At 38.3% G+C, this 26,529-nt stretch overlaps 1 protein-coding gene across 1 annotated transcript in view; it reads left to right on the forward strand.

Moving 5' to 3' along the window:
• HMCN1 (hemicentin 1) overlaps window positions 1-26,529 on the forward strand; it is a 225,361-nt gene that overhangs the window by 64,891 nt on the left and 133,941 nt on the right. Inside the window, exons 26-36 of the mRNA XM_018552966.1 lie at window positions 1,998-2,192; window positions 8,380-8,510; window positions 9,930-10,077; window positions 12,073-12,199; window positions 13,238-13,395; window positions 15,820-16,095; window positions 18,349-18,630; window positions 19,918-20,026; window positions 22,546-22,715; window positions 24,924-25,075; window positions 26,124-26,247. Of these exons, the coding sequence (XP_018408468.1) occupies window positions 1,998-2,192; window positions 8,380-8,510; window positions 9,930-10,077; window positions 12,073-12,199; window positions 13,238-13,395; window positions 15,820-16,095; window positions 18,349-18,630; window positions 19,918-20,026; window positions 22,546-22,715; window positions 24,924-25,075; window positions 26,124-26,247 (1,872 nt within the window). The remainder of the gene's footprint in view (window positions 1-1,997; window positions 2,193-8,379; window positions 8,511-9,929; window positions 10,078-12,072; window positions 12,200-13,237; window positions 13,396-15,819; window positions 16,096-18,348; window positions 18,631-19,917; window positions 20,027-22,545; window positions 22,716-24,923; window positions 25,076-26,123; window positions 26,248-26,529) is intronic.

The following is a 26,529-nucleotide window of genomic DNA, read 5'->3' on the forward strand; positions in this document are numbered from 1 at the left end:
ATATATATAATTCCCTCTTAAAGTAAACAGCTATTTTGCCTTTAGTAAAGAAAACCCTAAGGGGTCTTCAGCTATCTTGAGCAATTTTCTGACTCTTCTTAGATTAGAATAGGGCCACCCTTTCCAAAGGCACCTTCATGGGGCAAGATGGTTTAACATTTATTTAGACATTGGCTTTTTTAATTTAAAAGTTATAAACAAATTGTAGTTTTTTTTAAATCTAGCTACAAATAGTGAATGCAGGGAAAAGTTTGTATTGCTAAATGACTGTGATGTTTAGGGCCACTTTCAGACCTCTATAGACACCTCTGACCAAGAGATGTCATGGCAAAGTCTGCTAGCTGTGTAGCCATTTTCTGGCCAGATGTTATTGTTTATTTGAGAGAAATGGGTGGGTGGTAGCGTCATATATAGTTGTGTGATATATGTTGCATGTCTATGTGGAAGCCAGGTGGCCCAAACTTTGTTCAGTGATCAAATCATTTCTGAACATCTGACCATTTTCTGACGTTTGTGACTAACTTTATTATGTACAAGTTAATAAACCCCAACACTGCAAATAATTTGGTTATTGATTCAGCCCAAATATTTGCCTTAAATAAGCATGACAGAATGAACTGTTTCTGTTTGTGTCCTCCTTCTCCAATCTAGCACACAATAACAGTGGGTAATTTTGGGCATAGCATTCTGTTTAGGCTTTTCTTCTTTTTTTTTCTTCTTTCATATCTCTATAGGTTGAACTTGATGGACTTGTGTCTTTTTTCAACCTGACTAACTATGTAACTATGTAAATAAAAGCAGTTTTCTTAGCAGACTAAATATTATGAAGCTATATTCACTTTAAATACCCAATCATGCTCAATGGAATTTAAAGCCCAACTAAACGTTTAGGTTAAATCTGCTAAATATATTCTAGACACATGAAAACAAAATATGTGCAGAGTCATACAGTTTGTTTTCTTTAGAAAACAGCTACAACCTGAGTAGAAAAGCATGCGGTATAGAAGGACTCTTGCTCTCTGTGTGTGGAAGCAGTGGTCTTCAGGAGTCTGAGATGCCTCGCTGATTAGAGAATTCTAGCTATGATGCAGCAGGGGGTGTGCTGGGCTTTTCTACACAGGTTGTGGTTGCTTTCTAAAGATAACTAATTGTAAAGGTGCCCATACACCTTGCGATTATCATGCGATAATTGCGGGAAATCCGACGATCATACGATAATCGCAAGGTGTATGGAAGGCGTGCAACCGTTTCTACTGTACGGTCGCACATCTTTTGTCTTACGAGCAGGTTCGAAAACTCGCCGAGAATCGTATGATTGTCGGCGGGTTTGTGGCCTGCTCGTAAGATAAATGCTGCATGGGCCGGTGTGCGCAAGCGCACACTGCCTGTTCAGCATTGTAGTCATCGGAAGCACGCCCCTCAGGGGGACGGGCTTGCGATGATCGCAAGTACGATCTGCCTGTCCAAGATGGGCAGATCGTACGTTTTTTAAATTACCTTACAACCATCGCAAGACAAAAGTCTTGCGATGGTTGTAAGGTCTATGGCCAGCTTACGACTTTGCACACCTTCTGCTATGATGCACCTGAATTTGTTTTAAGCTGATTTGAACTTAATGTTGATTAAGGCTTTAAAGAACTTTTTATTTATGTATTTATCTATCTAATTTGATATAGATATGAAGGACATGCAAAAAATATACTGAGTGAAAATTGTTACAAAAAATATTTATTTGAAAGATCCTTAAAACTTGTTACATTTTTGTATTTGCAAAGACAAATATTATGCTGCAAGTTTCAAAGACTCAACTAATGCTGCATGCCTGACCTGCTACATTGCTCCTCTGGCAAGGCATAATGGTGCCTTGTTTATAAACTGCACCAATATAGTTCTAGCCAAAACCAAATTAATATGAAAACAGTGGAATTTTTGGATATATCTTCTTTCAGACAACTACTTAAAACACATCATATTTTTTTCTGTATTGTTATAAATAGGTAGTCCTAAACCAGTTCTTAAATGGTTACGTAACAACAAAGAATTAACTGGGACCGAACCTGGTATCAGTATTACAGAACATGGGACCCTGCTAATCATCACTTCCTTGACACCATATGACAATGGAGAATATAAGTGTGTCGCCACTAATCAGGCCGGACTGACAGAAAGGAAATACCATTTAAAAGTCCACGGTAACTTCATTTTACTTCATCCTGTATTTTTCAGAACTGCTCTCTAATATAATCAGAATTTCAGTAAAAAATGGGAAACTAGAGTGTGTGTGCATGCTCGAGTGTCTGTGTTTAGAAATTATTGTAGTTTTGTGGTGGACGGTATGTACAACTCAAACCAAATTAAAGTTTATCTAAAGCCAAAGAATATGGGAATTGCCAATATTGACCTGGTTTTCAAATTTTAACTTGCTTGGCTATAATTATGCCTACCCTCTGGCTTTGGTATTTCTGAATCACTGACCCAGAACATGTACTGAGTCAACATGGCAGCCAAGCAACTCGCATTTTCTCTCATGTTTCCCTCATGAAGGGTTTCCTTTAAGGGCCAATTCACACATCTCAACTTTAATGTTAAATTGTGAATGCATTTTACATTAGTTTTTTTTATATATATATATGCATATTTTCCAGGGGAATGGTTTTTGCTTGTTGAGTTTCTTGCATTAAAAAACACACGTTTAGTGAATTTTACATGATTTCTACATATGGTACTACTAATTCATGTGGGACATGCACTCTCTGGTAACTGCACAAAAGAATCCAGCAAGGGGGATTTACAAAAATACACAGCAATAAAATGCATAAGTGAGAATTATTAAATATGTGCTATTTCATATAATGGTACAAAACTTCTGAAACTTCTGACATCTGGGTGTGCCAGTTACAGGAGCACTGAGAATACATAAGTATTTGCGTGCTGCATTAAACCTGGGCAGGCCACGCAGTGCAAAGTGATCTTTGCCTTCAGAAAAAGTTAATAACATTTATTGGCAAATTTGCTACGGAAGGAAGAAAGGAGCCAAATCCAGACAGTCCAATTCAATGTACAGTCAGCACTGGATTATTTAAACCTTGGGCTCTGTTTTTAATTCATGGGCCTCCCTGCTATTTTTATAGGAGCATACATAAAGGTCAGCGTACACAGGTGTTTTCTGATTCCAGATACAAGGAATGTACATACGGTACTTATTGCATAGGATCCTATAATTATCTTAACAGGAAGTCTTTACTGAGAGGAATACAATGGCCACAATTGCTGACCAGCTTCTGAAAAAAAGTCTACCTCTAAATTGTTATATGTTACATATCACTGACATGCATAACGTTTTTGGCGTCTTTTCTTTCCTTATTTAAATCCACTACTGGGTACAGTAACCAGGTAGCATAAAGAAACTGTTAACACACATAACCACATAAGCTTATATATATATATTTATATAAGATAATAAAACAAGGCAGAGTCTACTAAAGTTTTGCTACACTAGATCCCTATCTTCATGCTGTTTCCTAAAATCCAGTTTTAAGAGCAGCCAATATTCTTACCAGTATTTGTTGCTCACACAAACCATGGGTATATGTGTACAAGGTACACGGCTCTGACCTACCATATGTATATGAGATTAAGGGGTCTATTCACAAAACTGCCCTAGGCAGCTGAGTGAATAACCGACCCGAAGTGAAGTGTGCTGAACGCTGTTCGGCTATTCACTTCAGGCATGTACGGCTGATTGCAGCCGTATATCGGCTGAAATCAGCCGTACATTGGGTGGCTTTGGCTGGCTTTGGCTGGCTTCGGGTTGGCCGAATAGGCTCAGCTGTGCAGCCAACCCAGAGTGCAGAAGAAGTTTGACTCAGCCGACCCAAAATCTGGATCGGCTTAGCCGAACCTCCGGCAGGCTACTCGCTGCTGTTCGGCCTATTATCACGTACCTGGTCTGGAAGACTGGATGGGTGAGGAGGCTTCCCTTGCACCTCTTGTCTTGTGGCCTTTGATGATGGTAACAGAGGCCAGGCAGACACAGAGTGCCAGTGGTTATGGAACCGTGCAATCAGAAGGGTAATCCAGAAATCGAAGTCAAGGCAAGCCGAGGTCAAAAGCCAGGAGGTCGGATGCAGTACCAAGGGTTAAGGCAGAAGAGGAATCCAATAAACAGTGTAAGGTCAAAAAGGCAGGCAGCAATCAAGGAAGTTGGTTTAGGCAGGAACAGGTCAAAATCCAGGCAGACGGTATTCAAGACAAGGCAGGGAACAGGATACAAAGACACAAACAGGAGCTGAGAAGACAATCCAGCAACTAAGTGACATGCAGGTCTGGTTTATATAGGGAAGTGGGCCAATCAAGTACGTCACTTCCTGTGCACCCTTGGCGCATTTTTCTTGTGACTCGCGCCGTATGGGAGTCACTTCCGGTATGCCATGCGGCACGTCTTTCCGTGGAAACGACTTGCTGTGCGGATGTTTATCCTCCTAGCGGGACTTGGCGCATGCGTGGAATGGGCATGTTGCTTACACCTATTATCATAGATGCCGAACAGCAGTGAGTGAACAGCCTAATGCCACCTCTGTGGTCCCGAGCAGATTGGAAAACAGTTAAAAAAAGTAGAAAAAAAGAAAAGAAAATGATGGCAGATAGCAGATGAAGCAATAGCTTCTTTGCTATCTGCAAGTCTTTTTTTAGTTGTCTGACAGCTGCTGTCGTCAGAATAAAAAAAAGCATAGGAATGCATAGCTAGATTCCTATTGGCTATTTCAATTTGCAATATCCAAAAGCAAGCTGGCTATTGCAACCGCCCTCTGCTGCTGTCAATCACTAGAAGGGGACCTGATGGAGAACTTCAGGTCCCCTCGGCTTTCACCTTGGCTCTGTCGAGCTGAGGCATATGCCTTCGGCTCGACTAAGCCTCTCAGCCAACTTCGGGAGCTGTACCGGCTACAGTGAATAGCCTGTACAGCAGCCCTTCGGTTCTACTGAACCGAAGGGGTACTGGGGCCGAAGCTAGCCGAAGCATCAGCCGAAGCTATGGCTAGATCCTTCGGCAGCTTTGTGAATAGACCCCTAAGTTACCAAAATGGTCCACAAACAACACTTTAAACTCCTTTACAGCTCATTAATTTAGAGTTACCAGTAAATGATGGCCCTAGAATTATTTCTCTCAATCTGGTGTGTCCAGTGATACCCAATGTTTGCGTTTGTATGTGAGTTTATATGGGGGCAGGGGGCTTTAAAAAAATATATTTTTTTAAATAAAATTTTAATTTGTAATTTTTTTAATGAGAAGTAAAATATACACTTCGCAATACTTAGAGCTAGCGTGGGACACTGCAGCTGTCACACGCTGGCTCTATACCGAGATTAGAGTGATCATGTAACCTCTGATCACTCAGCTCACGGTCTCCTCCCTGCAGCGAGCGGTAACTGTAAGTCACCACTCCCAGCGGGAATTCCCTCCTCCCCTCTTGCTGGAGTGACAGACAGGGCAGTGGATGGGCACAGCTGGCTTTGGTTCTATTGTCAGGATAATTTCTGGCATCAGCGGGGCTCTGTGCTGTCAGCAGGTAGTGGACAGTTGCCCGCTAATGCTGATTTTTGGTTACAGGGGTACATTAGTAAATGTACTCTTGTGGCTCAAAAAAGCAGCAAAGCCAGATAAAGGTTTGGCTTTACTTCTCTTTGATCTCTATTGCTATCACAATGGGGCTGACGAGCCCCTTATGTTACATAGTTACATAGTATTTGAGGTTGAATAAAGACATAAGTCCATCAAGTCCAACCTATTGCGTGTATACATTTATGAGCAGGTGTGTGCGTGTTTATGAGTCAATGTGTGATTTTTCGCCTAGCAGTACCTGTACCCCTTTATGTTACGGTCTCCAAGGAACTCGTCCAGGAGTTTCTTGAATGATTCAACACTCTTACCCGAAATGACTTCCCGCGGCAGCGAGTTCCAGACACTAACCGCTCTAACTGTGAAGAACCCATTGCGCCCTGTATGTTGAAATTTGTTTTCCACCAATTTTTGGTTGTGCCCTCTAGTCTTTGTTACGGAGCTAACCGTAAACAGTTTGTTACTAAGGTTACTGTCACCCTTGAATAGTTTATACATGAAAATAATGCCCCCCCTTAATCTCCTAACCTCCAATGAGAACATATTTAATTTTAACAACATTGTTTCATAGTTCAGATCCTCGAACCCCTTAATGAGTTTGGTTGCCCTCCTCTGGACTTTTTCCAGCTCAAGGACATCCTTTCTGAGTATCGGTGACCAAAACTGGACCGCATACTCCAGATGTGGCCGAACCAGTGATCTGTAAAGTGGCACAATTATAGACTTGTCCCTGCAAGACATTTCCTTCTTAATGCAAGACAGGACTCTGGTTGCTTTATTTAGAGCAGCATGGCACTGCAAGCTGTTATTCAATCTGCGGTCTATAATGACCCCCAAATCCTTCTCCGTTTCCGACTTCCCTAGTGGCACACCCATAGATGTATAGTCAATTTGCCTATTTTTAACTCCAAGGTGCATTACTGTACATTTTGTGATAGCTTAATGCAGGTGACAGGTTCTCTTTTAAGAGGAGTAAGGGGTCTTTTAGACCCCTAATGCAATCACTGCACTTCTTTGAAGCTAATTGAATACAGACCATGCTCAAATAGCTTCTTTCCCAGTCATGGAGGCAGTAGAATGATGGAAGTGTTCATTCTTCACAGGGGAGATCAGCAAATGGATGTTAACCCCTTCGTGACGGGAGACGTACAGTGTACGTCTAAGCAGTGACTGCTTGATATAAACTGACAAAAAAAAAAAAAATTTTTTTACACTTATTTTTTTTACAGTGTAAAAAAAAAAAAAGTGTACAAAAAATTAGGAAAATAAAACGTTTATATATAAATATATTTGTATACTATAATTATTATTAAAAAAAGTAGTAGATTATAATAATAATCAAAACTTGCTGCTGTGGAAGAATCACACAGCAAAAATGTAAAAAGTGTGTAAGTCATTTAGGAACAGAAACTAAAAACTAGCTCAGTCATGAAGGGGTTAACTCATCTCGTTCCACTCTCCCACCTAACAATTGCCATGGAGGTCCTGGGCACCTAGGAGGAAAAGGTGAGCCTCTGACCTCAATGGCGGGAGGTAATCAGACAGGGGGGAGTGTGGCATGTGGAAGTGTTTGGGCAGCTCTACAGCAGCCTGAATCACTTCCACAACAAAGGCAATAGTCTAAATAGAAAATGTAAAGAAACTGCTGCCTGATAAAGCATCTTGGAGTCTGTTTACAGACTGCTGCTGCTGTGTACAGACTGCTGCTGTCAACATAAGGTTTATATCAGCGGCAGAAAAAGGGTTAAACAGGCCTTGCACTAAAAAAGTCTAAAGTTTATTTACTGATGACACACCCATTCCAAAATACTGCAGTAAAATAAAAAAAGGGAGGGGGAGGGGAGTTTGTAAATGTATTCACCCACCCTGATTGTCTAGAGTGGGTGACAAAATTATTTTTCTGGAAAGGTCCCAGGGAGTGCTAAGTAGCCAAAATCAGAACAGGTAATGCTCCAGCACATTGTGGGAGCATCTTCTTGCAAGAGTTGAGCTACTCTGCAGAAGAATGGTGGTGTCACCCTTTGCAGTATGCAAGTCAGAGTGTAAGGTAAGTATATTTACTAAATTTTGTTATTCCCACTTTTTTCTACTCTACTGTCCCAAGGAGGGCTCAGTAAGTAAACCGTCCTTGTTTGTAGTGTAGGGTCTGATTTAAGCAAATCAAACAAATAACTCCAAAAGAGTGTATCTTACTTGCACTGCCATATCCCAAAAAGGTGCAAACTGGCCGTAAAAGGAAGAGGGTAAACGTGCCAACTAAAACTTTTAATCAGAATGAAACTTTTAATCAGAATTAAACTTTTAAACTGGGTTGTGTGAAAGAAATAGGCCACTAAAAAGTTGCTTTATCAATATTATTTTAACTGGGTTGTAATAAATATATTTTATTAGCAAAAATATGCTGTAGTAGTTTAGTTAGCTCATTAATAGCTGTAACCCCACCTAATCACTGGGCTCATATCTTGCTAAGCCTTAGGCTGTACAATTTATTTGCTTTGATGTGTGCCTTGTTTGTCACATTTCCTGATTTCTCCTCAAATGTTTAGTGAGTGCCAAGCATCTAATTTAATGCAGATGCTCAAGAACAGTACAGTGAGTCATTCTCACACATGGTATTATTAGCCTGCAGAACATAGTAATTAGACACTTGTGTAAACATGCGCTCCCTTTTGCAAATTTGCACATACTTTGTTAATTATTTGTAGGAACAAATTTTTCATGGTGTGTCCACTTTTAATTGCCTTAAATCTCCTTTAAAGATCCTCCGGCTATTAAAGACAAGGAACAACTGACAAATGTATCCATTTTGTTGAGTCATGAGACAAGTTTATTTTGTGATGCTAACGGAAGTCCACCACCTCTTATCACATGGTATAATGGAAGTACTCAGGTAAATGCAATATGAATCTCGTTTCCTCTCATATTAATGATATAATATTAATTAATAAAGAGTAAATGCAATTTTGCCAAACATTAACATATGTAATGTATTAAAAAATGCATGCGTTTGCCTAGTGAAGCGTTAATTCTCTTCTCTTGCCATTCTCTTACGTTCCATGACAGCTCTTATGAGATCATGAACTATTCTGTAGGTTGCAATATCCCAACTCCTGTTTGTTAATACAGTTATATCAAAGAATTTGCCTTGGCATCTTTTTAGATGGCTATCTCAACAGCCCTGTTCTCCTCTAAGGAAGATTAAGGTCCCAAAGCAGCATTGGGTTTGGTATTGTGTGATATCCCACACCATAATATTGTGCACACATTACAGAAGTTATATTCACTGCATCCCCCTAGCTCTATAGATATTGTGTAATGTAGGTACACACCGGTTAGGCTTATTATCCCTAATTTAAATGATTCTGCTGCTGGCCAATTTTATACTGCTGTATCCTCATTGGTATCTGCAATCTTATAGTAAGGCCCCAGCCTGTTCACTTTGTCAATTGTAAATTGTACCTTTCTATTTTAATTTGTCTCGCTGCTTGCAAGTTTTACACTGCTGTGTCATTTGTAGTAAAATCACTACCTGTGCTCTTTTTTTGTTAATTTGGGCTTAAAATTGTTCTGTTGCAGACCAATTTTACAATGCTGTATCCTATGTGGTCTTTTAATTATTGTAGGAAAACTCCTAATTTAAGAGGGATCACCATAACAAGTTTTCTAAAGAATTAGTCCTTTGCTCTTTGAGACCTCTGCCCATTAACCTCTGTCTGTCTGTAAACAACTATGAGCAGAGGTTGGAGTAAGACTAATTTTGTAGTTCAATTCAAGGTTTTTAAAAGTAGATTAAACATCAAGATTTAAGCCTGGGACTAATGTGTGAGTGCAAAATCTTTATGTAAATCATGAACATGTGAGTAGCACATGTTAAAAATACATTTTATCTCTTTTATTACCAGCAATATATGTTTTTAGAAGTGATTGTGTAGTCTGTAAGCAAGTAAATGTACAGTGATATTACTATATATGAGGTGAACACTTGTCCAAAGTAAATATATATTATTTACCAACAAAACTTTAAATTCATAGGTTTGCTATGCTACACCTACAGTATATGGGCGTACATACTTGTCTTTCTTTTTCTGTGTGTCAGTATTGGCCTTAAAGGGCCCTGATCTTATGTATAGTTTAAGACAATTTCACTATATCCATTGCTTTTTCTCTTTATCTTTTGAATAGTTTTATGTATTATATTTCCTTACAAGCATCTAAAATAATTTCTGCAAAGGTAATTCATCAGTAATAATTTTTCAGTAGAAACTTGAGCAATCTGTAATTCATTTGTATAGCTATCATCTCATTACAGGTCATTGAAAGTAATAATATCAAGATTTTAGAAAAAGGAAGAATTCTAAAGATTTTGAAAACATCCTTATCACATTCTGGATCCCTTACTTGCTTGGCCAGCAACATTGCAGGAAGTGATGAAAAACATTTTTTTGTAGATGTGCTAGGTAAGTAGGATGGCATACCATATATTACTACTACTACTACTACTGCTACTACTACCATTAATAATAATAATTATTATTATTTTATCCATAGTCTCATTAGTTCTAGATTCAATCTAAAAATTGCATATTGGATAAATATTACACTTCCATGTAAAATCAGAGCAACATTGTTATGTTACTACTAACAATTTTTTTGTAAGTAATCAAACACAATCATTTAGAAGGACTTATGGCCATAGCAATTCTTTTCTTGATTAATTCTAAATCAGTGAGAGAAAATTTTTTAATTTAGGGGTACATCAGAAATTTCATTTTGACAAATATAATTACATGGAGAAACTGTTTAGCTTTTCCCACCATAACTAATATGTAATGAATACCTAATGAAAAAGGAATACACGTTTATTCTAGTGACTGAAACACTATGGTCTATTTATAAGCTATTACATCAGTGAATGTTCGTTCTGTGCATATGAATGCCAACATGAACATTCTTTAGTTGTTTCTTTACAAGGGAATGTATTTTCAAATTTGTATTATGTAATTTTGCATTATGGCTACAAGATGACATTAAGAAGTATAGAAAATAAATATTTATGTCCTATGATTATTTAGCTCCATAAAGTGAGCATAATGCAATATTACTGTAAAATATGTGAAACTTAATTGCTCTTGTAAAGAAAAAACTAAAGAATGTTAATTTTGGCACATTTTCGTACAAAGTAAATGTCCACAGGTTTTCGCATGGTGAACTGTTTACAAATTGAACAAAAAACAGGGGAGTGTTCCAAGTGAAGATCACTGCAGGTGGTTGCTAAACAGACCGAGACCAGTAAATCTTGTAAAAGTATAAACTTTATTATGTTTACAAAACATCAATTAACCGCAACAACAACTCCGCTTCTTACTGACTTCATTAAAAGAACAACGTTGTTCGTGACACTCAAACATTCATTCATACATCCTATGGGCCCCACACATTCTGCGACTAAGCTAAATCCCTGTAGAAACAAAAAGAGGGAATACTCCCAAGTTGAACACCTGATGCTGATCAGTGCTAATACCCCTAACAGACGATGATATAGAATTTGAAAGGATAGATGTTATAACTTCACTTGGAGATGAAATTGAAATCTTTTCTGTGAGCGATATCCAAGGACCTAATAGATGGTATCTATCAGTTGGTAATCCGACATAGGAGGTCTCTATGATTCACTATGACTTGAGAGTGACACAATCCAGTGTAATAAGATATAATCATTAACTTCCGTACATCGGCATTCTCTGTAAATCTGTTTTTTTGGAAATGTATCATTCACTCGATTTCCTGAATTATCTTAACCTTCCCCAAAACAGTGGTTTCCTCCCGATGTTTAAAGTGTTTTTCGAGGGGGAGACCTGTGATGGACTATTTTATGCTGTTTTATAGTCAACCGTACTCACAGTTAGTCGTCTCGTACCCCTCCTTTGCGAATCCAGATAAAAGTCCTGTAGTCCCAGCGTTATTGTTGGTATATGATTCGTTCGAAATCACTTCCGGGAGGTTTGTAGGGGAGTTTGATTAGGTTCGTAACTCAAAGGAAAAAAGTGTCTTTCCATCGCTGTTTGTTCGGGGATGAAATGAAATTTCTCAGGGGAGCTGCCGTCTGTGTAGGTCACATAGCATGTGCAACATACATTCACGGGTGGACGCGTTTCGCTCCGCCCATCGGAGCTTAGTCAGAACCATAAGGATGGCTGGTGAATGGTTGTCTTAAATAACCCTTTCACACCTGCTGGGTAATTACATCCAGAGTGCATTTTTTTAAAGACTTATAAATACACTGTGCACACAGTCCAAAGCTGGACTGTGCTCCTAAACCACAGTATATTAACATATTGTATATGCATTGAGTTTGGTTTTTGGAGTATTCCAATACTGTACGTTTTTTTTTTGCCGCAAATAACTAACATTTTAATATGTATATAATAATTAATTTTCTCTTTTTGCTCAAGAACCACCTGAAATTGCTGGCAGAGGAACTTTCAATGACATTGCTGTAATTATTGGAAGAGAAGCTAAGTTAATATGTGAGGTAAAAGGAAACCCATACCCTACAATCCAGTGGTTCAAAGAAAATAGGTAAGACATATCTCTCTCATAATAGTAATTACTGTTGGAATAATGGCCCTCTATTTAAAACCTTGCCTTAGTGGAATGAGTTGTGAATGAAAGCGTTGATTTATTTTTATACCCTATAAATGAAAAAGTGTTATGTTTAATTAATAAACAAATTAATTTCATCCTCCATGTTCATTTCATTGCTTAGTGTGCTGTGTATCAGGAGGCTCTGTCAGTTTTCTTGTCCTGATGTAATCTGAGGAACTTGGCTGTCAGTTTGTCAGCACATCACTGAAAGCAGCTCTCGTCATGTAACCTGCTGGTGTCCCAGCTTCACCCTCCTCAATGCAGCATCTTAAGTGGGTGACTCTACTGCTTACATATCATCTCATCCTGATGGCATATACATTTTATATATGGTTGGCACCATACAAGAATAATGACCCATAAGATGAATATACTTGCATCCAAAAAAAAACAAAACCAAATGTATCTTGTTGTTTTGCCATTGATTTTTCCTGGAACCTTTGAGGAATATTAGCATGTTCATAATGCTATAATCTCTATCTATACCTAAATTACTAATGCTTAGATGTGAATAGACCCCACTGAAATCACTGATGTTTGCTGTCATGCATAGACATTTTAATGCAGGTTCCATGTATCTGAATTACACATACAGATGTAATTCAGGTACATGGAACCTGCATTAAAATGCAAAAGTCTGAGGCAGAGATTACAAAGAAAAAAAAATAACTGACAGTGCACATTCTACAAGATAAATCCAACCAAAACTGCTATCTCACATGTAGTTGGATATAAGGAGTAGTTGAAACATATACGGATATTCATGCATATACAATACATAAACAAAGACAGCAGCTTGAGAAGTGAGATCTCACTTGGTGGGGAGTTCTTTTCTAGCAGGGTCTCAAAGGAATATAAGAAAGCAGCAAGTGATTTGTCCCATCAGCATCTACCCATAACAGCAAATGTGTTTCTTTTAAGAGTAAGTTTTCTTTTTAACTGATTACTTAACTTTGTGTAATTTTTTTATAGATTAGTTGGTGGAGGAGACACAAACATTGACATTTTAGAAAATGGGCAGATTTTGTACATAAAGAACTCACGTTTAACTGACAGTGGACAATATAAATGTGTAGCAACCAATTCAGCCGGCTTGCAAACTAAAGAAAGTAAAATAACTGTTAATATAGTTATATAGTTTATAGTCGATTGCAGTTTATAAGTACTTTGAGCTGCACAGTGCCACCACAGCAGATGTTTTTGGGTCTTATTAACTAATGAAATAAACAAGAGCAGGGATAAATTGCTATAGTATGCTTGCACTGCAGGCTCAAATTAGCATACAAATGTGCACTGCATACCAGACACAGTTCCTGAACTGAATTTTCAGAATTTCGTACATTGATGTTCAAAAGTTACAGTGCAGTCCCAGATTGAAGTGTGCGCTGAACATCCAGATCATGGTGTTTCAGATAGGTGCAGTATGGAATAAGCATATCAACATTATACCTGTATATTTAAAAAAAAAAAAAACATGAGTCCAGCTTTTGACTGGTTTGTGTGTGCCTAGGAAAGCCACAGGCAAAAACAACCTGTATGCCATACTGTTCGAGCAAAGAAAGTGTATGTATGAGTATTTATCAATGGGGTCTTTGTTCTAAGCAGCAGCATGTGAATTTGTGTGAGTGTGCTTGCCATGGCCACACAGGGCATAATATATCTACACATGTGCACTGTGATTTCTACAGCACAGGGTGCACTGTGGACTTTTTACTTTTACAAATTTCATACAGTCACATTTATTGATTTCATTACACACTTCATTTGGCTTTTTCCTACCTGAGATGTGGCCAGAGAGTCCCAAAACATTAGAGAAAGCCACAATGTTATTTTATGTATGCTTATGCTTAGCTAGCACAGTTCTTAGCAATACACAATGCCTAGTAAATTTACTATATGAACACAATGGCTTGTCTGTGTGTATTCATCTGCACTGGAGACACATAAACAATACTGTACATGCATGATTTAGGTAGTTGCTAATGATTGGTGCACTGGTGTATGTGCATAAGTCAAAGTAATCTACCAATATGTCTCTGAATTGTGGGAGACAGCATAAGAAGTCCATGCAGAAACACTCTGACTACTTTTAGGGCCTATGTCAACGGGCTTTGTTCTTGTGTGGATGGCATTAGTTTGACATAATTATGAAAGGATACAAAATCAACAGCTCCAAATGAATTTATTATGAAGGCCGCGTCACATAAGTCAAAAGCATACTGATATTTTGGGGCAGTGCATGGACTCCCTTCCTCAAGGTTACATAGTGAAAATGATCACATACACTGAGTGGCCAGATTATTATGACCACCCCATCAGTACTTCGTTGGGCCACGAGATGACTCCACGAGATGACTTTGTTGGGCCGCCTCGTAACTCCACGAGATGACTTTGTTGGGCCGCCTCGTGGCTCCACGAGATGTTGAAAGGTGATGCGAGGAATCTGACACTGCACTGTTGCCCTTCTGTTGTCTTGTACCAGTCTTGCCACTCTCCGTTCTGCCCTAACATTGACTAGTCGCTGACGGCCACAATTCGCACGTTCAGACCCAGATTTTCGGCTGACAGTCCAGTCTTTAAACACTTTAACAACAGCTGCTCTTGAACATTTACGAATTCTGCTGTTTTGCTGATACTCGCTCCATGGCTCCGAGCGCCAACAATCATCCCACGTTCAAAGGCTGTTAAATCGCATTGTTTAACCATATCTTCAGAAAAAAATCACTTCTACTGTCGTAGTAAACAACCTGCTTCCCTATTTATAATGGTCTGGCCCTCTAGCAACTTCAGCATGAAATTATAGCTAATTATAGCTAATTTGCCTACAAACGTCAGGTGGTCATAATAATCTGGCCACTCAGTGTATAACAAACGTGTATATATACCCTGGTCAGAGGCATATATACTAAAAAAATGTGACTATGGCATCCTGGCCAGTTTCTGACAACCAGTGACGTAACTGGTTGCCAGGAACTCAGCGGGACACTAGAGCTGAAAAAAGTCAGGGAGCAGGACTCCTCCTTCAAGGGCGCCCATGGCATGAGCCACATGTGCCGTGACCTGGATACGCCACTGACACTGGTGGAACCCATAGTAACACCCCCCATTACTTCAAAATGATGTCATAATCCTGCAAAAACATAGCCCATACAAAAATAAGGAGTGTAAGGCAATTAGCATGTGTATATCAGAAGTGTGTGTTGTTGGTTACGGGTTCCACAAGTGTATTTATACATGTTTGTTATATGTGGTCATTGTCACTATGTCACCTTATGGAAGGGACTCAGTGAGGCTCCAAAACATGTTTTTGACTTGTTTGACACTGTCTTCACAATATATCTGTTATATACATATGGAGTGCTGGAGAAAACCCACTTAATGTAAACAAAAGTCCATTGACACAGAATTGACCCAAATAGTTTAGCAGTCTGTAATTATTTGCAAAAATAGTCAAAAGCAAGAAAAAAATATTATACCTATATTCTACTTCTTTTGTTATACATTGGAAAATAACACTGACATTTTTTTTACATAATGCTTTATTTTTCTAGCTCCACCTACCATTAAGAATGAAAACACTACGACAGAGTTATCATTTAATGTTGACAGCAAAGTCAGCCTTGAATGCAATGCTTGGGGAATTCCACATCCCGCAATAACATGGTATAAAGACGGTAAAAGAATTCAGGGCAGCGCACATATCAGTTTCACTGAAAATGCCAAATATCTTCATATTTTAGAGGTGAAGGCCACACATTCAGGCAAATACAAGTGTTATGTAACAAATTCTGCAGGACATGCTGAGAAAGATTATCAGCTTGAAGTTTACGGTAAGTTAAATACTCTTGATTTTTATAGTTTGCAGTGTGAATTTCACATTCACACTGACTTACACCTTCGTAATGATTTGAAGCATATAAATATATTTAAATGAAAGTAGTATTTAAGCTGTTCGTTTAAATTGGATCAGTGGTGTCACAATGGGGGTGCGGCCCCCACCCGGGTGACACCATTGGAGGGGTGACACCAAAATGACCGAACAGTGATTTTGGTGTCACCCCCCCTCTGAAAAGTCGGGCACTTGGTCATGGACTGAGCGCCCAACAGTATCAGGAGAGAGGACGGGACCCGGCGGCATACCTCATCCCGCCGGGTGACTGTCCCCTCCTCTCTGCCGGCGTCCATCACAAAGATGGCCGCCGGCAGGAATCAAGAAGATCGCCGCGCATGCGTGATGACGTCATTGCAAACGCGCGGGGTGACACTCGGTGACCGTTCCAGGTGTCACCCAGCCTCGGGACGCCCCTGAATTGGATATTATTACAGTTGTGTAGAAAAGTTGGTCGCTGAAGCCTATAGTAGTTCCTTTAAATAACCTGCAGGTGGCGTAGTCTGAGCATTTATGGCACATTAACTAAACGCTCATCAAATAAAATTGCAGGCAGTAATGCATTTATTTCTTTACATTAAACTGAAAGCAGACCTCTCAGTATCTGGGCTGCAAGTTGGCATAAACACATTTATATAGCAATAGTTACATTTCAAGAAAATACTACCTATTAAAATGAAAAAGTGTATCTAAACCTAAAAACAAAGATGTAATATATTGCAGCGTCTCAGTCTTTAGATGTTGTTGCTTCATCAGTTTCCCTTTTTTCCCTTTATTTTCACCTGGTGATTCTGCCAGGAGCACATTTCCAGTCCTACAAATCCAAGAGACTTAAACATGCATAATAACAAAAAATCTTTATTATATACAAAAGTTTAAAAACCATAAAAACGATGTATGCATGCTAACATCATCCTAGTAACAAAATACCTTCAATGAAACCACACCAGCCTATCATGATTTAGGCAGATTAAGTCAATATTGTCAGTGCCAACAACTACTCAAATATAACATGATAGAGTCACAGTGAATCACAGATTACATGATAAGTATGATCAATAAGGAATGTTCTCAAAATCATATGTCAGAACAGCCTCTTCTGAAGATGGTAGAGGAGCAGTTGATAGTCTCAACGCGTTTCAGGCTCACAGCACTTCCTCAGGAGATGTAGGAAATCAAACAGGAAGGTGGATCGTGTGTATCCAGCAAGATCAACCAGGATGAGACCCAGAGCATCAGAAGGACCAAACACCAAGTTGGTAGGAAAGGGAGTAGTAACAGGATAAAAGTCCTTGTACGGCTAAAAAAATATATCCCTGTTGGATAACGCTAGTAAGTCCTAAAGCGGAGGTATCCCCAAGGTCTGTCATCTGTATGTACTCCTGGGCCCCTCTGTGTTCACGAGGCCGCCTTGCATGGCTGCAAGGCCAATATTGCTATACTATATTTACGGAGGAGCAGCGTTCTCACCCTAGGCTGTTTTCCTTATTGGAACTTATTAGAACCATCTCCATTACAGAGGGATGATGGTTGTTAGTTCACATAATAAGATAAGATTGTTTGAGATTTCAGTTCAGAATGCCATAAAAGGATACTGGGTTTCTGTAAAGATCAATGGGTATGTTTTTGTACTTGCAGGACATGTACCTAAGCTAAACAAAAATTAATGCAACTACCACATCTAAGGACTGGTAAACGGCAATATATACATTTTTCTTTCTTGAGTTTATATAAACTTTAGGAGTGTGTCATCTATGGGCCAGCATCTTAGCCATTGAATGAGATACTGACCCAGGATTGATGATGACCTGGCCTTCTGAGGATAAATGAAGATAAAGGCATTGTTGTCCAGTGTACTATAGCAGAATAAAGGTGGTACACTTAAAATTTTAAAAATATATCTAAAGTCGGAATAAGCTCAAGTTCAGACTAAACCTGGTCTAAACATGAGCTCTTCTAAACCCAGAAGTGCAATGGAGCAACCACCAAATCAGGTGTGAGTCGGGAAATTCTACATTCTGCAGCATTTACCAAATATAGCCACGTGGCCTTATAAAGTCAATGACATCACAGAATCCTGCCCTTTTGCTTTCGTGCAGCTGTTTGAAGGGAATTGTTTGCTTTTCTTTAACTATATGTCTAAAAAAAACTGTCTGTGCTACCCTTGGTACAATGTTATTATAACAATTAATAGTTCCAGCTTCAATTTATGAAGATTCCAGCAAGCCTCAAAACACAAAAGTCATAGTTGGTAAATCACTTGTGCTGGAGTGTGAAGCCAGAGGACATCCATTGCCCTTAATCACTTGGCTAAAAGAAGGAGTGCCTATAGAGATAAATGACAACGTACGTCTTCTGCATAATGGCAAAAAACTGGAGATAAAGTCGACAGTGGAGTCTGACCAAGGACAGTATATCTGCGTGGCCACAAATCTAGCAGGAGAAGCTGAAATGATATATGAAGTTCAAGTGTTAGGTAAGTTAAACTCTGTCCATATCAGTTGTTAATGAATTCATAATTATTTATAAATTGGATATTAAAACTGAACTCAAAGTGGGACAGAATGGGTCCCATGGTCCTAGAATGGGACAAAAACACATGTAATTTAATTTCTGTTCTTCAATAGGTATATTCATCCAGAATAGAGAGAATGGGAACAATATTGCATTATGGCCACTAGTCAGAGTTGAGGATCAGAGGAAATAAATGCATGTTAGTAAACAGATGCTATTACAATTCTAGAGATGGCAGGAGGGAATACGCATATAAATGTTACTGCTGATACTACTGGGAAAAAATTGGTACATTTAAACGCTTGTGTTGTATCTTGTCAAGTGCATCTATTTATTTCCTTTGATCGTCAGCTCCATCTAGTGACCATAATGGGGTGTTTTCCCAACTCATTCTGTTCTGTATAAATATAACTATTGCTGAACATTTGACAAGAAGAGACATCGTGCTAAGAACATTTATTTTTGTCCCATTGTGACAACAGCTGAATACAGTATGGTTGGAAGAATAAGCTATTCAAATTCTTTATAATCAGTCCCTTCAACTGCTGTGTGCCAGAGATCAAATGCTAGGTCAAGTCAATGGGCCTGATTAACTGATTTACTAAAAGGAAATGCACAAGAGTATGGAGAAATCCTTATGAAAATAATTATGTGCTTGTGTTATAGCTTTAAATGATGAAGGATATCTATGCTCCCAAGAAATTAGATTTCTTAACTGATCTGCGGAAGCATACGCAAATTTTCGATACATACGTTGAGGTCAATATTTTCAGTGTTTACTAAATATTAGGGTAATGGTGTCTTTCTGCCTTATATGCAGATATAATGATTTGCAGTAGGTAATTTGCATTTTAAAATTCTGCCTTAAAATAAAAATTTTAAAAATCATTATGTGCCATGCGCCAGGATTGCTTACTAATATATACGAAAAACTAAGGCACAGCTTCAGACTGTGATACCCACCAGACACTATGAGAATATGATTAGATAAGTTAGCGTTGCAAACGCATTAATGTGCCAGCGAATGTGGATATACTTTAGTATACCATGCCCACATGTGTATTTAATATAAAACTTCACATGTCATTGCCATACAATGTCTGTACTGTCAGCCCAACTGATGGAAATTGTTTGTGCCCATTTGTTCCTTCACTGATACCCAAACAATTCTATATCTTCTTTAATACATACTGTGCATATTTCATCAAAGCTATATTTCTAAAATGATTGTTCAATCCAATTTGCACAGTACCACCAACTATAGAGGATATAGAAGATCCAGGAGAGTACACTGTTATTGCCAGTAGTCCTGTTGAGCTGGAATGCTATGTCAAAGGAGCACCCCTTCCAGCTATAATGTAAGATTCAAGTATAATTATTTTATTTATACATCATTAGAGACTTTTGTTATGTCAATGGTGAGATTATTTTATGTATTTTACCAAGCATTTCGAGAAATTGAATTCTAAATATTTTGTTTACAAAATGGTTTTATTGAATATATTTAAGAGGAGCACTGCAGAATATATAAATGTTACAGTGTAATAAAAGAGTATTACAGTTATGTAGTTATTATGTAATCCAAATTATTCAACCCTCATTGCAAATCAGGTTTATTGGCAACATTTACAAACGTTCACTTGTTTGCAATGAACAAATCAAACAAAATCAATTGAAATAGTTTAACACAAATATGGCTAAGTCAAAAGAATGATCAAAAAAGTTAAGAAAAGAGATCATCACCCTTAACAAGCAAGGAACTGGATACAAAAATATAGAAAAGGCACTGATTGTGCTTAGAGACACTGTTGGAAGCTTAGTTTGCAAGTGCGAAGTTAAAGGAACAGTGGTTACACTACTTGGCCGTGACAGAAAAAGAAAGCTATCAATGGCCGCAACCAGATTTCTGAGAAGGCAGGCTGAGAAAAACCTTCAAGTGACTGTAAAAGACCTCCAGCAAGACTTGGTGGCAACAGATGCTGAGGTTTCAGTTTGCACAGTAAGGCGCATACTAAATGCAGAAGGTTTCCATGCCAGAACTCCTAGATGTACACCCCTACTGACCCAAAAGCACAATAAAAGTCAGCTCCAATATGCTCAAATCATATAAATAAGCCACAGAAGTATTGGGATTCTGTTCTGTGGAGTGATGAAAATAAGCTAGACTTCTCAACCCTACGAATCAGCAGTATGTCTAGAGGAAGATGAATGATGCATACGCTGAAAAGAACACTCTGTCTACAGTCAAGCATGGTGGTGGCTCAGTTATGCTCTGGGGCTGCTTTGCATCCTCTGACACTGAAAACCTGCAGTGTGTGGAAGGCAAGGTGGATTCATTAAAGTTTCAGGAAATCCTTGGAGAAAACATCATGCCATCTGTGGAGAAGCTGAAGCTTGGGCATCATTGGTCTTTCCAACAGGACCATGATCCCAAGCATACCTCAAACTCCACCAAGGCTTGGTTGCAGACAAAGTCCTGGAAGATCCTACAGTGGCCATCACAGTCATCTGACTTTAACCCTATAGAAAATCTCTGGTGGGATTTGAAGAAGGCAGTTGCAGCACGCAAACTCAAGAATATTAGTGAAGTGGAAGCTGTCGCTCATGAGGCATGTGCTAAGATTCCTCAGGAACACTGCCAGAAGCCGTTGTCTTGCTATGCATCTTGTTTGCAGCAGGTCATAACAGCAAAAGGGTGCTCTACTAAGAGGGTGTTACAGCTGTGTGGTGTAGAAGCCAGAAGTGTGAATCTTGGATTAAGGGGTTTTTAGAAGGAGAAAGAGATTAGGGGATGGGGTAGAGGCAAGGGGAAATCAAGAAATAAGGAGCAGAGTTGTCTGCAGCTGCCAACCAGGGCTCCATAAGGCCAAAAGTTACTGCCAAGAAGCATAAATGCCTGCTATTAATGGAAACTCAGGATATAAAATTGAATTGGAGAATTTATAGAATAGCCTTGAATTTGTCAAGGCTATTCTAAGGGGGTGATTTACTAACCTAAACACACGCACGCACTAGGTGCGTGTGATTTTTACACAGCAAAACGTATTTATCAACCAAAAAGTATCTAAAAGCATATTTCCACTAATGCCATATATGGAAAAATCATGCACATGATGCATATATAATGCTGCTTCACAGTTTAGACAAAAATGGTTAGCTCATGCATTTACATTCCTGCATTCATCAACGCAAGCTACACAACATAGAGCTAATTTACACAACATCACCTTGCAAATTCATGCAGGGCTTTGCACAACACACCTGCTGGGTGTGTACACACTACAACAGTGTTTAGATTCCACCCGTAGATCATGCTGGGAGGGAACACACTACAGAGGTGTATACATGTTTGTGGTGTGTTTATAAGGTTAGTAAATCAACCCCTAAGCCTCTATTCACAGGGTAGTGTTTTGGGTTGCAATTGGGTTTGTCATTTTGTTTTTATCTGGCAAATGCATAGAATCATGTTACTATGGCTAATGAGGAATGTGGATGTTCTTTCATTTCAGCAACACAGTCAATATGATGGAACCATTCCTGTATGTGGCTCTCTTCCAAAGTCTAGGAATCTCAGCATTCTAAATATTTCGGTTTTTAGAACTTGGGGTATGGATAGAAGATGTTCTGTCCATACCCCAAGTGGAATTAAGTATTCACATATTTGCAGAAAATAAATGGACAGACTATGAAGATAATGAAATAAATATCTATAATGTGTTTTTGAAAATACTTATTTGATTTATTTGTGATACATTAAATTAACTATTGTTGCTTGCATTAGCATTTGTTTGATATATTCTTATGGTATGTATACTTAAGTTTGGGAAACAGACACCTTTTGTAATAAGTTTAATTTGACTTTTTCCTCTTTAAAAAGGTGGCTAAAAAATGGAATTCCTCTTGAGCCAAACAATTATTTGCATATTCAAGCTAATGGACAAAAGCTCATCATTCCAAACTCAGATTCATCCGATAGTGGGGTTTATGAGTGTGTTGTGAAAAATGAAGCTGGAACAAGCAAAAAAATGTTTAATGTCAACGTGCACGGTAAATACTAAAGACTCCTTTCTAATGTGTTATGTCTAAGTAATGACATGCTAAGTACATGTTTTTCAGAGATACACTTTGTGATAGATACTCTATCATGGGGATAGAAGGGCAAACTGCTGCAGATAAGAAGTGCAGGCTGCAAAAGATGTCTGCCCATATCTGAAACAGCTTCCCAAAATTTCCTGTCACATCCAAATGCCTCCCGCTCTGAGAAGCTAAGCACCAACACTTCCAGGTAGTATCAGAGCTTGCCACTAAACCCTTATTATATATCTTTGTCCTAGTACTCAGTCTAGCACTGTGGCTTGAACAAAGAGCCATAGGGGGTGATTTACTAACCGAAACACACGCACGCACTAGGTGCGTGTGATTTTTACACAGCAAAACGTATTTATCAACCAAAAAGTCTCTAAAAGCATATTTCCACTAATGCCATATATGGAAAAATCATGCACATGATGCATATATAATACTGCTTCACAGTTTAGACAAAAATGGTTAGCTCATGCATTTACATTCCTGCATTCATCAACGCAAGCAACACAACATAGAGCTAATTTACACAACATCACCCTGCAAATTCATGTAGGGCTTTGCACAACACACCTGCTGGGTGTGTACACACTACAAAGGTGTTTAGATTCCACCCATAGATCATGCTGGGAGGGAACACACTACAGAGGTGTATACATGTTCGTGGTGTGTTTATAAGGTTAGTAAATCAACCCCATAGTGTCCATTAATGGCTGCTGTTCATATGTCTGTTGTCCTGGAGCTGTTGTCAGTACTGTCAGCAGAGGTGATAGCAATAAAGCAAAGGGTTCTAGAGAAGGGCCTCTTCCTCAGATTTCAGCACTGGATCTCTTATTATGTTGATAATGAGTGCTTAATTGACAATACACATGTTGCAGGAGGTATGGTGGCTTTGCTTTGACTCTGTTGCTTGCATCCAAATTAAGAAAATGCATGGCAATGCAGTATTTTATACACTAAGAACAGAAAAAATGTTTTTGTTACAATGGGATTTGAATCTGAACCTCTTATATACTTTAAACTAATTTACTGAAGGGGTTGAGACTTTTCACTAAGCAAAGAAAATGTTCGCTTAGCTTAGTGTCTACAGTGATGCTTTGCCACCTTGTCCACACAATCACATGCAAGGGAAATGAAGAAGAAAGAATTTGTGCTTGTTATTCTTTCAAACTGGCAGACTGGCAGATTGTCACTGCACCACATTCCTATATAGTGTATATATATATATAAATATATATATAAAAAAAGGAGCGTCAATTGATATACACATATACAACATTTGTTTTTTTTCAAAAATGTCCTTTTATATTATACAAATATTTAAAATCATATAAAAGTAAACAGGGCAGTATATGCTTCCACAAATTATGCAAATTACACCATTCAGCATAAAACAAAATGCTTTCAATAGGATATTTATCAGACCAAAAGGGAGCAAATAACTAAAGTTTACTGAACATTTCGTGCACGTTGCAAAAATGTTTGCAAATTTTTACCTTCAGCAAACTTGCCAGATGCAGGTCAAATTCAAGTTTGGATAAATCATCTGCTCATTGCCATTAACACTAATTAACTATTATTTTATATTAATTAATGTTTAATAAGTAAGTGAAGTGGTCTAATGATTCACACATACACAAGATGCAGTGCATGGGCACAGATGTATAAGTAAGTGCATTTTTTCTTGCAAGGGATCATCGCTACCGCTATCCTTATCTGCAGCAAGAGCTTATCTTTAGAAAATCAGACAAACTATGTGAGATGGGAGACACAGACATTATTGCACATTTTGCTATAATAGGTTAAAATAATAGCTTAGGATTGCACAAAAAAATGCACAATGTATTGTATGTCATATATCTTTATATAAGTAAAGATCTTGTGAAATAAGGTCATTGGCTTGTTTAGCTGAGTCTGTTCAGATTAGCTCAGTTCCTTCTATGTGAAAATGTAGCACCAATCCCATTACCATCATTATTTATGTATAACATGTCTGCATACATTGGCATATTTCTGCGGTAATACTGTATATTGGAGAATCCAGTTTTTACAGAGACCTTTCTGCCAGAACTACAATTTACAATTAATTCTGCCATTTTTGTTGTCTTATTTTATCAATGCAAAAATAATAATAAAACATTTGGTTTATATATTTTTTACTTTATTTTGCAGTTCAACCTTCCATTAAACCTGAGCAGTCACCATTATCTGTTGTTATTCGCAAACCCATAACTTTGCAATGTATTGCTAGTGGAATTCCAAGCCCACAAATCACATGGTTGAAAGATGGACTACCATTTAATATTATCAAAGGGAATATATCAGTGAGTATAATAATTATATATGGATATTTTTTTCAGTTCTGTACATCTTTGCTTTATTTGCTCAAAATTCACATACCAACCAAAAATTATTATCCAGAACGGTGGCTTTAGAGTTAACGTTCCCCATTGAAGCTTATGTACTATACTCAGTGGCATAACTATGACTATAACTATACTATAGAGCCAAAGAGTGTGTGTGTCCAGCAGAGAGGCTGTTGAGGCAAATTAAACTTAAAAAAATATGTGTGCATGTGAAGATAAGTAAGACCCAGTACCGTACAATTAGTGCCTGAAGAAAATGCAGTTAAAAGTGTGGCTCCTGACCCTGTTGCAGCTTGAGCTCTAAATTTACCCGCATGACTGGGTAAATGTTACTCATGGTACTGCAGCGCTGAATACTGAAAAATGGCCTGGACAGGAAGGGGGTTTAACGCCCCGGTAAGCAAGTGGTTAAACTACAGTATATCAAACGTGAGCTTTAAGGACATAATCCATTACAGATTACCTTACTCACTGGCAAGGTCAAAAGCTGCTAATAAAGTTGTGGTGCTGACGATCTGGGAAAGGCAGCTTCAGCGAAGCCATGTACTAGAAGACAATACTCCGCAGTGGTACTTCCTGTGGACGACAACCAATCAAAAGCATCTACATCATAGTCCCCATTCCTCATCGTCCCAATAGCCTTCCCATGCTTCCATCAGTCAAGGCTTCCTAATCCCAGGAGTGGGCACTCACAGCCTTCAGTATATGATCTGTATGTGACTTATCCATTAATTAATTTGATATCCGTGGTTGTTCAGCAAGGATATCGATTGTACTGTCTTACATTATGCATTATTCTCACATCATAAAAATACATAAATAGTATTGATGATGGTTTTATTATTTTAAAGTTATTTTTTTTGCGGCAGGCATATATTTATGAAAGTATTATTGAACCATTCAAATGTAATGTTATTTTTGGAATTTTCATTATCCCGATAACAAGATGGGCGTTGGACAGGTGGAAACCCATTCAAACATGATGTCTAATTCTTATGTTACACAGGTGGAATCGTTTGGCCGCATTTTACATTTTAAAAACACATTGGCAGAGGATGCTGGAAGGTATACCTGTGTGGCAAGCAATGCAGCTGGAGAGGCTGAGCAAAGCATATGGCTAAATGTCTATGGTAAATCATATGTGTTCATAAATCAAATGTCTTCTGGTGTCAATATAGCCACATTAATGCAACATTAGGAAATGAAAAGGCAATAAGGGCTCATAAGTTAATACAACAGAGATAATATCTGGATTTTCTTTACCCCCATTTTTATATTAATAAAAAAGCATTGTAGATAAGAAGTCAAAAAAAGTGAAATAAGGGCTATTTTCTCAGACTTTGCACCTATAAACTATAGGCTACAGCCTAGGTGATCCTTTTTTTTAATGCATAGAGATAATAGTGTTCTGT

This window comes from Nanorana parkeri, unplaced genomic scaffold (assembly GCF_000935625.1).
Source record: "Nanorana parkeri isolate BGI_ZX_2015 unplaced genomic scaffold, ASM93562v1 scaffold103, whole genome shotgun sequence".
Lineage (NCBI taxonomy): Eukaryota > Metazoa > Chordata > Amphibia > Anura > Dicroglossidae > Nanorana > Nanorana parkeri.